Source organism: Zingiber officinale, chromosome 11A (genome assembly GCF_018446385.1).
Source record: "Zingiber officinale cultivar Zhangliang chromosome 11A, Zo_v1.1, whole genome shotgun sequence".
Taxonomy (NCBI): domain Eukaryota; kingdom Viridiplantae; phylum Streptophyta; class Magnoliopsida; order Zingiberales; family Zingiberaceae; genus Zingiber; species Zingiber officinale.
Window position 1 is genome coordinate 80,357,772 of NC_056006.1, and position 19,028 is coordinate 80,376,799.

Genomic DNA, 19,028 nt, shown 5'->3' on the forward strand with positions numbered 1-19,028 from the left:
TCGCCGCTTGGCAGCAACTAACTCTGTTTAGTGAGTTTGCGATTTTCTCGATTTGATTTCCTGTGGCTCTATTTAAACTCCTCCGATCCTTCCCTTCAATTTCCACTCCAACTCGATCGATCGAAATCTAACTAACATCTCCTCGATCTCCAGCTTCCACTACTTTCGCATTTCTAATATCACCAAACAGACAGACTCATCATCATGGCTGTCGCAGTTGTCAACAACGTTAACGATATGCTAATTTCCTCTTCCGCCGCCAGCACCAGCAGAGTCGAGGTTCGCTCCGTGTGGGCTCATAACCTCGACGAGGAGTTCGCCCTTATCCGCTCCGCCGTCCCGTTCCACCCCTTCGTCGCATTGGACACCGAGTATCCTGGCGTCGTCGTCGCTTCCAAAAATCCCTACTGCACCCTCACCCTCCCCCAGCGCTACGAATTGATCCGCGCCAACGTCGAGGCCCTCCGCATCGTCCAGGTCGGTCTCACCCTCTCCGACGCCGCCGGCAACCTGCCATGTGCCATCTACAGCGACGGCACTTGTGTGCGTTACGTGTGGGAATTTAATTTCCGCGACTTCGACATCAGCCGCGACCGTTACGCCCCTTCCTCCGTCGAGCTGCTCAAGGCTAATGGCATCGACTTCCAAAAGAATCAAATATGGGGCATCGACTCTTGCAGATTCGCCCAGCACTTGGCCACCTCCGGCTTGCTTTCCTTTGGCCATTTTTCTCCCGTCTCCTGGGTTACCTTCCAAGGCGCCTATGACTTCGCCTTCCTAGTCAAGATGCTGACATGCGACTGCAAATTACCAAAGACCGTTCGTGAGTTCTTGCACCTTGTTCACTTCTTTTTCGGCAAAAGGGTGTTCGATGTGAAGCACCTTAGCAAGCATTGTCCTGGGCTTTACGGAGGATTGGAGCGGGTGGCCTCTACCGTCCGAGTTGAGCGAGCAGTGGGCTCTCGACATCAGTCCGGCTCCGATAGCTTATTAACATGGCAGGTGTTCTACCAAATCGCTTCTCGTGTGAATCCACAACTCATCCATCGTCCAGAACACATGGGAACACTATTTGACCTCCAACTGCTATAGTATGGAAACACAAATCGCTTCTCGGTGGCTTTTGGGTTTTGCATTATAGAGTTCATGGTTTATCACAGTTGATTGTGGTTCAGCATTAGCTTAATTTGCCCACAAGATTAATTGTCCATTGCTTCATCGTATCATTTTGTATATAATTAAGAACAGATTACATGTTGTCGCATATATCGTCAGCAGATTTGCAAACAAATTGTCAATATTAATTCTTTGGACGATGAGTAGTACTTGTTGTTTTGCTTTGACTTAAATATAATCATCCGCTAGTATAGTGTTGTGGATCATAGAAACGGCTAGAGATGACAATGCCATCATTTTAAAATAATTGGTGCTGAATTTTATTTTAAAATCATATATATATATATTTCAATACGAGGCTGCGGCTGTGGCTGCGGAGGAGTTCTTAATGACCTGGTGGTAGCGTCGCACTGACTGAGGAGCAGGGCCTGTGGTTGGACGGCATCGGTTCTTCTCGTGGCGGATCATGGTGATAGTGTGCATGGGTGAAAGAGGAGATGAGGAGAGGGTCGGTCGGTTAGCAGTGGGAGGTTGTGGCGGGGAAACACGACGTCGACGGTGGGGTTTCGATCGGGCGACTGTTGGCATGCAGCAGCGGCAAGCAACTCGTCTGCGTGTGTCACTTTCAAAACGAAGAACAGTAGTGGCGGAAATGTAATTAGGGTTTGATAAACGTAACGTAGCTTTTATATTTACGAATTAAATAAATATTTTGGGAAATAAATAAATAAATATGGTAGGAAATTAAACATTTTCTTATTTAAATAGGTTAACTAAAACAATTTCTCTTTTATCCCATTTATTCCTATAAAATATATAAAAATCCAGTAAATTCTATAAATTCATATAAATCTATTTCTCTCTAAATTTTGCACCAATATTATTTACATCAAATTTTAATCATTTTAATCCTTATATATACTTTTTTAGCATATTATATTTTCCCTCACTAATAAAAATTTAGTCTCAAAATTTACTATTCAAATTTTAATATTAAGGTATCCTTATCAAAAGGTAACACTAAGTAATACACCTCGATACACTAGTGCATTCTAGTATCTTGAAAAGTTTATAACGATCTGGGATCACTTATACACTATATGATCAATTTCTAAAGTATATAATCATTATTGTATGGGTTATGCATCCATCATGCATACGTTATTCCCACCTTGTAAACACCAAGGTAAAATTCACTAGGCATAAATGATCTTCTAGTTGCCTCCAATGCATGCATAGATCATCCGTGGATGTTGTGCTCCATCCGCTTGTTTGAAATATTACACTAAATGAAGTTGAAGATCTATACGTTAAATTGCCATGATCTAGTCAGCACTGGAATCGATCGAAATGATCACCCGATTGAATCATGCACCTCCAAATCTCTTGTAATATGTTTCCTTTTCTCATAAAATTCTTAAAGTAAGTCCATTGATCGACACTTTCCTTATGTCAACACTTCCAACGATGCCAAGGTGTTCACACACCAATATCGATGACATACATTGATATACTACATCTCTACTTGTGAATATTTCAGCTACTATTATTGAGCAAAATTATATTTGTTAAATGAAGGAATCACTCAAATGTTTGCATTATATATGTTCTATATCAATGTCATTTATTTATAAATATTGTGGTGGCCACACAAAAGATCATGTTATCGTTTCTTATAAATTATAAATAGTGGCTCACAAAGATGGATTAGGACAAACCATTGGAATTGTTAGGAATTTGATATTATATCTTGAAATTACACTAAATATTATATCCAGAAGTATGAGACCATATGTTGTTCGATTTATCGATGATATATAAAGTAACCTCTTATTATGTGTGTGTGTTCTTAATCCTTATATAATAACAAATAATTAGTATTTATTTCTTTAACTTATCAATGAGTTAGATTATATAGATGTGTAGGGAATAGTACTATTTATATGGTGTCGTTGAATATGAAGGAATCTCCCTAATTATTTAGGTCGATGATGTCCTAAGTTCATAAGGATTATCATGTAAACCAGTAGTGAGGTGGACGGTTGATAATAATGTTGAGTGTACTCTAATTAGATGTTAATTAAGTTCGATTAACTCATTTAATTAACGGACATACGATATTTTAAACACAGGGAATTTAACGCACTCATGATAAGAAGGAGTCCATATTGTAATATGGGATTGGTGCGGTAGTTCAATAATAACCCTTTAGTGGTATGAGTTATTATTGATGGACTTAGGTTGGGTGTTCAGGCCGAACACGGGAAGCCCAAGCCCATCAGGAGGCCTAAACCAATTTTCTCCTCTAGGTCCCTGTTGTAGCCTCTATGAAAAGCCTCACATCCACCCATCCATAACTTGGTTTGGTTTAACTTAACTTGGTTTAACTTGGTTTGGTTTAACTTAACTTGATTTAACTTAGTTTGTTTTAAATTAACTTGGTTGAACTTGGTTTGATTTAACTTAACTTGATTTAATTTGATTTTGGTATGGTTTAGAAAAGGAGATTTTTTCCAAACAAAATTTTGTTATTTTCTTTCTTTATAACTGATGGCAAGCCTATAAAAAGGACTAGGTGGTGGTCTCTAAAACTTAACTTTCTAATTCTCTAATTTTCTCTCTTCTCCTCCTTATGGTCGGCGCCCTTCCCTTTCCTCCACCTAGGGTCGGCGCCCCTCCCCTTCTCCTTAGCTAGGGTCAGCGCCCCCCCTCCTCTTCCTCCTCCTCCTTGCTTAGGGTCGGTGGCCCTCCTCATTGCTTGTGGTCGGCGCCCCTTTCCTCCTTGTGGGTGGCGGCTTGAAGAAGAGGAAGAAGAGGAAGAACTTGAAGAAGAGGAAGAAGAGGAAGAAGAAGAGAAGGAAAAAGATTAGAAGGTGCCCCATCCTAGAGTTTCCTTTTGTACTATGTTTCTCTTTCTACTCATGTATAAAAAATTCTTAAAGTAAGTCTACTGATCTCTGACACTCCTTGTGTGTTGTGGGTCCACAACACCTCACCTACATTATTCTGATGTTCTGCCTTCGCTTGTTGACACACCAAATATCGAATTGCAAAGTCCGCAATATCCTTCATCCTAATATTCTAATAGTAAGAGCACTTTAGGTCTTAATACATATGAGTATCTCTCAAATGACTAATGAATCATGATCGATATGTTCTTGGCGTAGATCTTCTTTAATCAGATATGTCTTGGGAACACAATCTTCCTAGCTATTTAACTTTTTCCACTTAAATTAATCTCCTTGGAACAAAACAACCAACTCTAAACTCAGTCATCCTTCCATAAATTCTGTTTCGAAACTCCCACATTTCTACTCTCTTGCTCAAAAAGGAAGAACAACTACTTGATTCAGGCATCGTTGCAAGAAACTGAATTTTCTGCAAGCAACTACAACCATTGTTTTAATTAAACCAAAAAAACTATTCATCACATCTAGAATTCCTTTGTCCTCAGCCTTATCTATGGCAATCTGATTAACAACATTTACAAATTCTCTTATATAGTCCATATTATCATATTCACCAACTTATAAGATTTACCAATTGCTAATCTCCAAATATATTAATAGCACCCATGTGTCACTCCCATGTTACTATCAACGATAAGTTTTTAATAACTAACTCATAAATCATATATCCACTAATAGACTATCAGAAAGCAACATATCACAAAAAAAATCATTTTCACAATATCCACCAATCCTAATTCATTCTCAACATCAATATCCAAATCGATCATCAATACTATTATACAATATATGTTGTAGGTCACATCAATAAATCAGTCAGCACTAATGCAAGTAGTCCCCACCAATCTATAGTACTCGATATTAACAATTCACCTTGATCAACACATTGTTTAGCATTGTTAGAGTGTATACTAAAAGCCTAATTTTTGGTATAAACATTTATCTAGAAATAAGAATCACATTGGTCAAATGTCTATATTTACGATAAATGTAGTTGTTCAATTAATTGTAGTATCAGATGGTGTGGTATTTGTAGATTATCACACACAGAGGATCATGTTATCAACACCTTATAAATTATAAACAATAGCTCACGTCTAAGATGGAAAGGAACAAACCATTGGAATAGTCAAAGTGTAATTAGGTATTAGTTTATCTTGACTAATAAATTTTACTAGTACACTCTTAGTTTATTGAGTAGGACCATTTTAGGTAAGTTTTTTTTATACTGACTTGATAAAAGAACTAGACCTTAGTTATTATGTGTGTGTTTTAATCTAATAACAAGCACATATATTTGATATTTATTTCTTTAATTTATCAATGGAGATTTAATTCGATAAATCAATAAGTCCGATAAGTTGGGAAATGATATCACTTATAGTGTGTTGTTGATTATAGAAGGAATCTGTGTCCTAGTAATCTAGGTTGAGAATGCCGAGCCCAAGAGGAGCTCATAAGGATCGTCATGTTAAACCCTACAGGTGGACTTAGTCCGAATGACGATAAGGTTGAGTGGTACTACTCTTGGACTAAGATATTAATTAAGTGTTAACTCATTTAATTAGTGGACATTCATTATCTTACACAGGACTAACACTACTCATACCCAAAATGTTGATGGGGCGGAGTAGCGGTGTTAATTCTTGAATGAATATTATTATAAAACCAAAGGCACCTATTTTACCAAAACCACCTCTTTATCGTATCCCTTGTAGATACCCACCACATAGCTTATACCAAGCACCATACCCAACCAAACCCAAGCTTAGGGTTGAGCTTGGCTACGTCGCCTCTGGAGGCTCTTGTATATGACACATCATAAAAGGATTTTGTTAAAATTAATTTTTTATGTGGATATCATGGTTTTAAAGAGAGTTTTAAATCTTTCCTTTTATAGCTTTCTACAAAAAATTAAGAAAGATTTGAAATCTTTCCTTATTTGTAGAAAAGGTAGATTTTATTTAGAAAACTTTAACCATGTTCATGATTAAAGAGTTTAAAAATTAAATATTCTTTTTTTCTACAAAAGATTAAAAAAGATTTGATATCTTTCCTTATTTGTAGATTAAAAGATATTTTAATTTTTAGAGATAACTTTTTATCCACATGTTTAAAAGATTTTAATTTATAAAATTTCCTTTTTACAAACCACCACGAAGGGAAAAATTATTGGAAAAATTTTTATAAATTTTAAATTAGGAAGTTTTAATTAATTAAAACTCTCCTTGTTTTTGTTTTTAAAGTAGTCGACCATTGTAAATTGAGAAGAGAAAATTTCTTTTCATGGCAAAATAATTAAGTAAGTTTTATTTAAATTTCCTTATTTGCCAAGACCAAGGATTATAAAAGAGGAGGTAGAGGTGCCTTCATGGGACGACTCTTCTCTTCTTTTCCTCTTTGGCCTCGAGCCCTTCCTCTTCTCTTCTTCTTGTGGCACCAACTCTTGGAGCTCTTGATGGTGGCCTGGGAGTAAGGAGAGAAAGGAGGTTTTGTTGTGCATCTTGAGCTTGGTGGTGGTGGCGCTCTTTCTCTTGGATTGGTGGGTCAGAAGAAGAAAGGTGCTTGGTGGTTCTCATCTAAGATCGCGTCCACGAAGTAGGAAGAGGAATTTTAGACAAAAGGTATAACTAGTAATTGTTTTCCTCATCATACTAGTTTTTCTTTGTATAGTTATTTTTGAAATACCAAACACAAGAGGCATATGATTCTAGAGTTTTGTTTGGAGTTTGTGTTTTTTTTTTTTCTGTGATTCGATTGTTCTTTTAGTTAAACCTAGAGTTATGAAAATTAAATATTAGCTTTCATTAAAAGGCTTTGTCTAGGCGGTGGTGGTTGCTCCCATATCCAAGAAACATATGTTTATTAATTTTGAAAATTAATATTTAATGGAATTAATAACATAGGTGGATTTGAATCTATAGTGTTAAGTTCCGCTTGTGATTCAAATCTAAACCATCAAGAACAGATAAGTTAAATTTGGAATCAATGATGTTAAGTTTCGTTTGTGATTCCTAATTTAACTTCTAAAGAATACAATAAGTTATTTAAGAAAAGGTTCGACACTTGTACAAAAAAATTTTGTACAGTGAAACCAGTACGTTTTCCTAGGACTAACCAACAAGCATCCCCCAATTAATAATATATAATTATCAAGAACAAAGTCATTAACTAGATAATTATTTCGTATTTAAGCAACCTAAATTATCACTATATCACTTCATCAATCATGTCATATATCTATCAAAAATTTTCATAGCACCATAGTCCATTTAGATCATTATAATCATCTTCATCATCAAAGAAACACTAATTGCTGTTACACTCATTATCATTATTGATTCCATCTTGAATATCAATACCAACACATGATCAATTTCAAAGAACAATCTTAGCAGACTGATATAATCAATCAATTTTGGAAATCAGAAATGAAATTGTGCAAATGTTGATTATTCACCTTAATCTGCACTTCACATCAAGTATTTCTTCACTATGATTGATATCCACCAAAGATCAGCATTTCATGCCTATGCTATACCAACTAAAGAGATTATACTTTATAGGTAAGTTTGTTGCAGTTTGTGAGACAAACCTGACATATGCTTACAAATCAAGCTTCCTAGTGACCATCTCTCATCATTGGATACAATTAAGATGTAGAGCTATATTAACCTCCTACCAAAGGTGATATTGATTCATTTGAAAAATGTTATTAATCTATTAGCATCAATATTTGAGCAACAATCAGTGCACACCTCACTAGTGTACCTATTATCTAAAACTATGGCATATCAAAGTTTGCTAACTCCATTTATAATACTCTCATATGCAAGATAATCCACTCTTGACACCTCCATTAGAGCATCAATTATGCAAACCATAGTCTTAGGCATTGGAGACATCATCGAAAGTGCCTCAATCATGAACTTCACTCACCCAATAGGTGGCAAACTAAGGAGTTCGCCTAGAAATATATCTAAGTATTCTCGAACTATACAAAACGTTCGAGCAAAGTGATATATTATCCTTGTTAAGTTTTATTGACGGTAGCGGATACCTCTGACATCCATTAGATGACAATTCCTTGTCTTATCTTGCTAAAATAAGGTATTCTTTCATCGTTAGTCTCGACCAATTTCAAAGATGGTTCGCCCAATGGTTGCATCGGTATTACCCTTTCTTGACAGTTGAGTTGTAGTATTACAAATGACTAGTCCATGCCTAGAATGATGTCAAATTCCATTATTTTTCAAAAATTTGTAGCTCAATAGTGAGGGTACAACAACTAAGGTCTAAGGGACAACTCTTAACTTCTTGGCTAGAAGTCAATACTTCCTTTAATGGTTCAGCATTAGCTTAATTTGCCCACAAGATTAATTGTCCATTGCTTCATCGTATCATTTTGTATGTAAGTACAGATTACATGTTGTCGCATATATCGTCAGCAGATTTGCAAACAAATTGTCAATATTAGTTCTTTGGATGATGAGTAGTACTTGTTGTTTTGCTTTGACTTAAATATAATCATCCGCTAGTGTAGTGTTCTGGATCATAGAAATGGCTAGAGATGACAATGTCATCATTTTAAAATTGATGCTGAATTTTATTTTAAAAACATATCCATATATTTCAATATGCTGTGGCTGCGGCTGCGGCTGCGGCTGCGGCTGCGGCATGTGGACATGACGAAAGCAGGAGTTCTTAATGACAAAGTCATTAACTAGATAACTATTTCCTATTTAAGCAACCTAAATCATCACTAGATCACTTCATCAATCATGTCATATATCTATTAAAAATTGTCATAGCACCATAGTCCATTTAGATCATTATAATCATCATCATAATCATAATAGAAACACTAATCGCTGCTACAATCGTTATCATTATTGATTCCATCTTGAATATCAATACCAACACATGATCAATTTCAAAGAACAATCTTAGCACACTGATATAATCAATCAATTTTGGAAATCAGAAATGAAATTGTCCAAATGTTGATTATTCACCTTAATCTGCACTTCACATCAAGTATTTCTTCACTACGATTGATATCCACCATAGATTAGCATTTCATGCCTATGTTATACCAACTAAAGAGATTATACTTTATAGGTAAGTTTGTTGCAGTTTATGAGACAAACCTGACATATGCTTACAAATCAAGCTTCCCAATGACCAGCTCTCATCATTGGATACAATTAAGATGTAGAGCTATATATATTACCCTCCTACCAAAGGTGATATTGATTCATTAGAAAAATGTTATTAAAATTTCCTACCTATGGTATCGGTCTATGATTAAAATTTCCATGGTGGATATATCATAATGACTACTATAATATGAGTATACATTCCTTGTTCATAAGCCAAATTGTAGTGGCAAGAATGGTATGGTTGTTGATATTTCCTGAGACTACGCTCCTTAATCTACAATAGGTTGTTGACGGGCCGGAACCCTACTTTCCAACTCGACATCAGTTGGTGTCACAAAAGAATCTACATTCTTTCCATCATGTTCGGGTCCCTAGCTAGTGTCAATTGGTCACATCCATGGTTGACACCGACCACGATTGCAAATAAGGTTGATTCACTAAGTTTCATCATGCTAAACCAAATAGTGAGTACTTAATAGATAGATATAGAAATAGTTACACAATCCAACTAAATTGGAGAGCGTCTAACTAACCATACCTTAGTTTCTACGACATACAATTTGATTACCCATAACATAAACAAGGCAGTCAACACAAAAAGCAAGATAATCACTAGAGGTATACCTTACTCTCCTATAGCTGAGAGATGTCCTTCGGCTTGTCTTGTGTCCCAAACTCGAAAAATCACAAATCAAAACAAGACAGAAATCTCAAAAACACATTACCCAACATTCAAAATTGAACCATACTATGATACTAATAAAATTGTCATGCCCCGAGAGTATACTTGTCTGCCAAAATGGATGTTACTACTAGTGACAATATAGAAAATAATCGATATCAAGCAATTCAAGCCAACACTAACACTAATACAATATAATATCACCATGTTACAAATGACAATACATGTATGCATGCATGTACATGCAATCATACTACAACTACACTAGATAAGAGTCATATTCTTCTAACAAGACTTAAAATTGATACAGAAAAAAAACTGTAAATATCGGCAGCAGAAAATAATCCAAGCAACTTAAAAAAACAATCAAACGAGGGACCGACAGCTAGGACCTCTCAGTGGCACAACATTTCCTCTATCTACTATCCTAAAAGTCAAAAGAAAAGCAAAGGACAATGAGTACAATAACTCAATGGGTATAAGAAGATAATGCATGATACTATTTGTAAGGAGATCAAAAGAAGTAGTCTCGGGTAAAATACTTAATACAAAAGTAAGAGTGCCAATATAATCATCTACAAATCCAAAAATATAACCAATAATATAACACCCACTAACTTGCTTAACTCGGTATAACTAATAAAATGGGAGTACATATAGTTTATTCAAAAACCTTCATGAACAAACACACAACCAACATATAGCAATTTTATAATGAATCTTGACTACACACAATAACATTCTATCACGATTGAGTCTCGTGGATAGTCGGAGTATATAAATAGTCATTGTCCGTGGAAAAATGGTCTACCACGCATTTTGCCAAGTTACCGACACCAAATTGGTTGGTGATTTATGATTGTTTGATCGTTTCTTAAATGCGTCGAGGTTGATTTGGAGTGTACTAAAATCAATTATGATTGAGTTATGGCTGGACACAATTTCTTCTAACTCGATATGATTAGTGAGTTTGGGTGCTGCTTTTGGCAACATTGAGAAGTTTGATGCAATTTAAGGTAGTAGACTGGAAAATGATGGAGTAGCGAATCGACCAGGTGCTATGAATCCAAGCATTTTGGGAACAATGCAAAACATTTTGAACATGGACTTATCAAGTGTGTCTTTCAATCGAATCAAGTGTCCAGTTCCATTGCGAAGAAAGAATACATACATATCTAATTCCACCCCATTAGACTTCCACAAACTTTAAAAGAGTAGCTATCAGGAACTACTCTGTTACAGCAATAGGAAAACTTTTTGAAGTTTTTGTTTAAGCAATTGCTGAATAGGCAGAGCAGAAGCAAGATCTTTGCTAGAAATTTGTCTGATAAACGAGAAGCCCAACAATGGAGAACAAAAATCCAACAATTCATCCTTATGCTAGAAAGAGATGCTTGAAGATCCTGAACCATCAAAAGAAATGTCGTTTGCACAAATGTCTCTACATTTCCATGTACCTGACCAATAATGATCAAGCAGCTCCCAAAAACCTTTCCTCCGAAAAAATAGTGGTCTTGACTTGTGAGCATCCTCCACCATTTACTGACCAAGCTACATTATGCTCTTTAATTCTTCCCTCTTTACTCTGAAGCGTAAAGTGTGAGTTAGATAAATTTCTTTTTTATATCTTTAAATTCATCAATACACTTCTTTTTACTCATTTTTTGTCCATTTAGAATCAGATAAATTGATCTTTCCTTGTCCATTCGATCCAAAAATTCATGAACGTGAACTCACAGCAAGGTCGGTGTTGTAAGCTGTGACCACTTTGGTGAGCTGCAGCACTTCCTCAACCTCTCTACGACCATCAAGAGTTTGTGCATGAATGCGAGCCCTAACTTACTCTGGCATATTGCTGCTCTTGGCTTTGGCCAATCACTACCACCGTGGTTTCCTTTTTCTTTTTCTCTTTTTTCTTTGTAAACAGAGCTTAAGGCTAAGGATGCCAACTCGCCAAGCTATCACAACACTTATGGTCTGTTTGGGAGGAGGTGAGGGAAGGGGAAGGAAGGGGAAATAACGGGAAGGGATACTTTGAACCTCGTTTGGGAAGGAGTGAGGAAAGAGAAGGAAAGGTAAGGAAGGGTAAGCTTTAACCTTCGTTACCCATGAAAAGAGAGATTGCCATACACCCCGAATTGGGGTGTAAGGAAGGGGAAGGGAAAACAAAAGATTTTTTATTCCAATTTTATCCCCGTTCTTAAAAGTTTAAGAAATATTCCAATTTCTAATTTTGCTATGTAGCAGTAGTTCAATTTCCTGGCCTTCTTCACAGCTCGCTTGCTGCCAGATTATTAGGGGAGGAGATCCGACACGTCTTCTAACTGAATTGAAAGGAGAAACCATTTTTGTCGTCAAAATTTAAGAGAATATCTACTATTTTTTTAATTTTTCCATCAAAATTTAATAAGTTTTTAAAGAATAGAAATTCATCTCGTTATCAGCGTTATCTTTCAAATTTTTTTATTTAAGGTTTCTAAAATCATTATTTTCATTATTTCTGATTTAATTACTTGATTATCAGTAATTCATTTTTTTGTTATAAATAGTATAAAAAAATTATTTTTTTATTAAAAATAGCTAATTTAAATGATAATATAAAAAATTAAAGTTATTATAAAAATATCTAATTTATATTTTTTTAAAATAAATATTAATATTATGGATATTTTCTAATATAAAAAGTAAGGGTATTTTTGTAACTTTATCTATTTAACTTTCATTCCCCTTCCTTTCCTCCCAAACAATACTACACATGTTACGTTAATGAACCTTCTCTTCCAACCAAACAAGGAGTAGTTAAATACTTTACTTCCCCTCACTTCCCCTCCCTTCCCCTTCCATTAAAGAACCTTCCCTCACTCCATCCAAACAGAGGGTTAGGGTTGCTGAGCTAAATTTTAGGGTGTTCAAATTTATTTGATAATGTAATCAAGCCGAGCCGAGCTTAAAAAAACCAAACTTTTGAAATGATTATTCATGTTTGGCTTGACTTTTTTTTTTATGAGCTTGATCTTGTTTAAAATTTGGCTTGAGCTTGGTTCATTTAAATGTCATTGAGCTCTCAATTCAAGCTTTGCTTGAGCTCGGTTCATTTAGATGTTATTGAGCTCTCAATTCAAAGTTAGTTTGATTGTTTGAAACTTTTAGTTATTTGATTGGTTATTGAGCTTGATAATTTAAACTTATTTATTTATTTTATTATTTATTTAGTATATTTTAAAAAAGTTTAATAATGAATATGATTTGTGAACATTATTCATGAGCATTAACGACCTGAATACATATATGATCAAGCTTATTTGTTTAGTTTAACTAGCATTTCAAGCTTGTTTATTTAATTAATCTTGTGTATATTGAACGAACATAAACAAGCACTTACTAAGCCGAACACCATTCTTGTTCACGAAAACTTGGTTCATTTACAACCCTACCAGCACCACTGCCAGTTCGTCCTTAGGTCAACACGAAAGAGATAAATTACAAGTGGTTACTTCAGCAGTTGAATAGTGCACGGGGATGGCAGACACTCGGCATCTAGCTAGAATCACTACAAGAAAACAGAGCTTCATAACAGTTTTTTGAAAGTGAAATAAAATCTGTTTTAAATTTTAGTAAATTGTAAAAGGATTTGCTACAGAATTACTAATCCGTTTAACTTAAAAAAAATAATATACAAAAAAATTATAATAAAATTTAAAATAAATTATAAACAGAATTTATAAATAAAATTTTCTAAATAAAAATAAATATGGAATAACAAATAAATTAGATACGAAATTTTTTCTATTTTTAAATCTGTTTTAAATATTTTAAACAGAAAAAATAATCCGTTATAATTTCTATAATTATAAAATAAATTTATTAAGTAATTATAAATATATTTTATTTTCATTTAATAAACCCTAAACCCCCATTCTATTATTATTTTTTGTGCTTCTCCTAAATCACAGACGACCACGGCTAAGGCACGCCCGGCTCTGCCTCCTTTGCATGCGATCTTCGTCGTTCTTTCCACCAAAAAAGCTCAGGTTCTCCTCATCTCCTTCTCCAATTCTTCTTTACTCTGCAATGTGCGACATCAGTGGTGTCCTAATCGAGTGACAGCAATCATTTGCATGACCTAATCACACATGACACCGACCTAATCTCACAGTTGCTGTCGCCTTACTGTTGTCGCAACCTCCTAGCCTCAACCATCTTGGCCTCTGTCGGGGCTATCGTATCCTTGTAAGTACCTGACACTTCCCTAAACCCTGAATTTGTGCGGCCTAATCTGACGGAACAAAGCAAATAAGGATCATATTTTATTTTGATTCGTGATTATCGCGTGTACATCATGCACCTTTATAAATTCCTTGGTCTTTAGTGAAAATGGAAGGAATTTATAATAGTGATAGTGAATTTATGTAGTTTATTGTACTTTTTCTTTTATTTCATTTGGAGCAAAGTGTACTAAGAGTAAGATTGTAGCTTTTGGATAATGTTTTTGTTGGTTACAAATAAATGTAGTTTTTCTGGAGTATATATTTAGTTATTTAAATTTAGTTCAGGATTGTACCAAGTTGAAAGGTAATATGTGGAAATTCTCTATAGCATGACATTTCTTTTTTATGTAACCTTATACCTATTTAAATAGGTATAAGGTTCTCTACAACATTATATTTCTTTTTTAATGTAACATGTGGAAATATCTCTATAGTATACATTATTTTTTTTATTACATATATTGATTAAATATTTTAACATTGATTTAGGATGTCAAGTAGAGGAAAGGATATTGGTTCCAACAAAAGAAGATCAAGGGGGAGATGATGACAGAGATGGCAATCTCTTACGATGTAGGATAAGTATATATATTTAATTCATTAATGGAATACAATTTGATCAAACCATTGATCAGTTATATAAAATTAATATTTACTTTAATGATGATGCATGAAGTCAACATGATACAACACCTGGAGTTGATAACATACAAAATGAAATACAGGTGTGTTAATTTTATCTTGATATTATATTTATTAAATATTTACTTATATTGTATATATTTATTTATCATAGGATGAGGGGGGAAGAAAATTTTCAGATAATAACGCAATCGATGGTGCAAGATACAAATATGATAGTTCATTAGAAGTTCGACAAAGAGGACCTAATCAAGGGTCTCAGATTACAACAAATATTGATGGATGGACTAAAATAAATATGGTTATGAATAAGTCATATGACATTTTAAATTTAATATGTTTTGATATTTTTTTATTAACTTATTTTATTTAATATTCTTATTTTTTGTTATATCTTTAGATTTGTTGAAAATAAGGTTCCTAGTGAAATACAAATGATATTAAAGGAGTGATTAAAGGTGTTAGAATATTGTAAATATAATAGCTCGGGGTATTATTGTAATTATGTTGTATATCCTTCACTATATAAGTCAATAACTCTATGGTATATAATACACGATTTTCTTTTAACATGGTATCAGAGTCAAACCCTAATTTTCCTTACATACCACTTTCGCCACCATTAGTCACGCTTGGATGGGGGTAATCTCTCATCTCCTTTCTCTCCGTCGCCGCAGCCTGAGCACAAGCTTGACGCATGCATCGTTCGCTGGCACTCACAAAGCTGGCCTTGACGGCCACATCTCCTTCGATCGGAGAGCAGGTTGCGCTCTTCCTACATATCCATGCCGCACTGACCCTAAATTTTCAGCCGCGATCAGGGAAACCCTAAATTTCCGATCGTCGAGTAAACCCTAAATTTTCCATTGAAATAACCCTTAAATCTCTCTCTGTCTCAGGTGTTGCGATCGTCAAGAGTCGAGTTGTTGGTCTCTTTCATCGAACATCAATGGCTACCTCCGGCCACTCCAAAGTAGATATTTCGATCTTTACCAACCACACACACTCTGCTTGGATGGTGTCATTCCACCACTCTTCCTTTGTATGTCACGCTAGTAATTTCTTTGCTAGCATATCTCACTCTTCGGTCCTTGGGTTTTTTAAACGATCATATCAGTAATAAATCTCTATTTTTTCTCTCACTACTTCTTTATAATTGCCATCATGCCCAATGGTTCCCAGCTGAGTATTTGTATTGTTAATCCTTCTCCGTCTCTTTCCATTCATAATGTTCTTTATATTCCCGGAGCTCCCTTTAATCTATTGTCAATAAGTCAACTTACTCAGTCTCTTGATTATGTTATTTCTTTTACTAAAACGTCTGTTTCCCTACAGGACCTTCGGATGTGAGTCTCATGGACTTTATCTGCTTTAACAACCCTCTCTTGTTGGCCCGGCGACAACATCTCCACTTCTTATTCATGCTCAATTGGGACATCCATGTATTGATAAGTTGAAATAATTACATCCTATTCTTTCTCACTTAGAGTCTTTATCTTGTGAGTCGTGTCAGTTGGGTAAGCATGTTCGTAGTTCTTTTTCTCCTCGCACTGTGAGTCGGGCTGCATCCCCTTTTGCTTTGGTACATTCTGATGTTTGGGGTCCGAGTCGTGTTTCTTCTACATTGGGATCACAATATTTTGTTACTTTTATAGATTTTTTTCCCGTTGTACATGGTTATATCTGATGAAGGAACGTTCATAATTGTTTTCTATTTTTCAATCTTTTTTTCATGAAATCGAAACTCAGTTTAGTATTTCTCTTTGAACTTTGCAAAGTGATAATGCTTGTGAGTATCTTTCTACTCAATTTCGTTCCTTCTTGGCATCTCATGGCATATTGCATCGCACGTCTTACCCTCATATCACTCAACAGAATGTGGTTGCAGAACGCAAGAATCGTCATTTAATTTCCTTGAGACCACTCAGACTCTTCTTCTCCATTCTCATGTTCCTCATTAGTTTTGGGGCAATGTCGTACTTATTGCATGTTATCTCATTAATCGTATGCCTTCTTCCACTCTTTAGGGTAAAATACCTCATCATATCCTTTACCCACATAATCCTCTTCATCCTTTACCACCTCGGGTCTTTGGTTCTACATGTTTTGCTCATGATCTTGATCCTAGCATTGATAAACTCTCTCCTCGGTCTCATAAGTGTGTTTTCCTTGGGTACCCAAGGTCTCAGAAAGGGTACAAGTGGTATTCCCTCCTCACTCTCATCTCACCTTCAGATGTCACATTCTTTGATTCGGTTTCATTTTTGGGCCTCCACCCCGTTCCACCCCACCCGTGACTATCTTTTGAGGCCTCTATCATCCCTACCGTCTCCTCCTTTACAGGTTTATCGGCATCATCTCCTCCTTTACTTTTGTCATCATGCGACTCAGATACTCTGGGATCTTTGGAGCCAAGTCCTTCGGCCTCCCCTTCCCTCGCTCACTCAGATATTCCTATTGCATTTGAAAGGGTATGTGTTCCACTCGTAATCCTTCTCCTCACTATGTTTCTTTGAGTTATCATCGTCCTCCTTCCTATTATTCTTGTCTTTCTTGTCGGTGTTTCTCTCCTAAGACGCAATTGGTGCCTTTGCCCATCCAGATGGAAACAAGCTATCGATGAAATTTGTGCTTCTGAGTAGTGGGACTTGGGACCTCGTTCCTCTACCACCACAGCCCAGTTGTTGGTTGTCGATGGATGTGAAGGTTGGTCGCAGTGGTTGACAAACTTAAGGTGCCCATCGCTAAAGGCTATACTCGATCTTTGGATTAGATTATGGGGATATTTTTCTTCTGCTTGCCAAGTTGTCTTTTATACACTAATTTATTTATTGTTGCGATTCTCCATTGGTCTCTTTATGGTTGAACATCAAAATACATTCTTACATGATGATACGAAGTCCTACATGGAGCAACCTCCGTTGTTTCGTTGGGAGTCTTCTTGTATGTCACCTGCGAAAATCTTTATATAACCTCAATTATCACCCAGAGCATGGTTCAAGATTCAATACTATAATTCAACAGTTTGGCAAGACTCTCGGGTTGACCATTCATTTTATCGCCACTCATCTATAGGTTGCATCTATGTAGTGGTTTATGTTGATGATATTGTCATCACAAGTAGTGATCATCTTAGGATTTCACAAGTGAAACAACATCTTTTTACACATTTCCAAATAAAGGACCTTAACAAACTCAAATATTTCTTGTAAGCTTATAGGGATCGTCATATCCCAAAGTACAGGATATTTTGGAAAGAAGCAGGAATGTTAAACTCAAAGACAATCGATATCCCTATGGATCCTAATGTCAAGCTCAGCCAAATCAGCCTCTCTAGATCTCACGAAGAAGATTAGTAGGGACCTAGCCGCATCTCTTCCTGTTATCGCGTCTCATTTGCGTAATGTAGTGTAGGTCGCTTTCAACCATGCAGAGCGTTGGAATGTCTGTTGACTATCAGTTATATTACAGGCACACGAAATGGTTTTGTATGCGAGACAAAGGACATACTTGAGTCATAGGGTACTATGCAGTTAGGCGGGATCTCCCATAATAGAAGGTCCACTACAGGTTTTGTATATTTGTTGGAGGTAACCTTGTTTCTTGGAAAGCAAAAGCGTAATGTTGTGGCAAGATCGGTCGAGGCGGCGAGTCGGGCTATGCCATTACTAGTCAAGGGCTAATAGCGACTGTAAACAGTTGGGAGGTTACACAAATGCCACTTATATTTGACAACCAAGCTACTATGCATATTGTCTCGAACCCAGTTTTTCATGAGAGGACAAAGCATATTGAATTTCACTATCACTTTGTTAGAGAAAAAGGCATATAAGGAGAAATATCTACTAGTTTTATCAATACACATGATCAACTAGAAGATATATTCACTAAGTCACTGAGAGGTTCTCGAATTGACTACATATGTAACTAGATAGGTGCATATGATCTATATTCTCCAGCTTGAGGGGGAGTATAAAAATATTGTAAATATAATAACTAGGGGTATTATTATAATTATGTTGTATAACTATTTTTGTTTGGCAAAGTGGAATAATTAATGGGAATATATACTTTTGGAAAAATTCTTATGTTAATTATACAATAATGTGGTTATGTTATTAATTTTATTTGCTAATTTCTCCCTAGACTATTGCACTGCACAATATAGTTTCCATAGCTTGCCTGATAC

At 35.6% G+C, this 19,028-nt stretch overlaps 1 protein-coding gene across 1 annotated transcript; it reads left to right on the plus strand.

The window, feature by feature from the left end:
* The first annotated feature begins 204 nt into the window (after window positions 1–204).
* LOC122031503 (probable CCR4-associated factor 1 homolog 11) lies at window positions 205–1,092 on the plus strand. Its single transcript, XM_042590612.1, has one exon. The coding sequence runs from the start codon at window positions 205–207 to the stop codon at window positions 1,090–1,092; it is 888 nt and encodes a 295-aa protein (XP_042446546.1).
* The last annotated feature ends 17,936 nt before the right edge of the window (window positions 1,093–19,028 follow it).

What these genes read in the sequence shown, in the direction of transcription:
- LOC122031503 (XM_042590612.1), top strand. Translation starts at nt 205, where the DNA reads ATGGCTGTCGCAGTTGTCAACAACGTTAACGATATGCTAATTTCCTCT.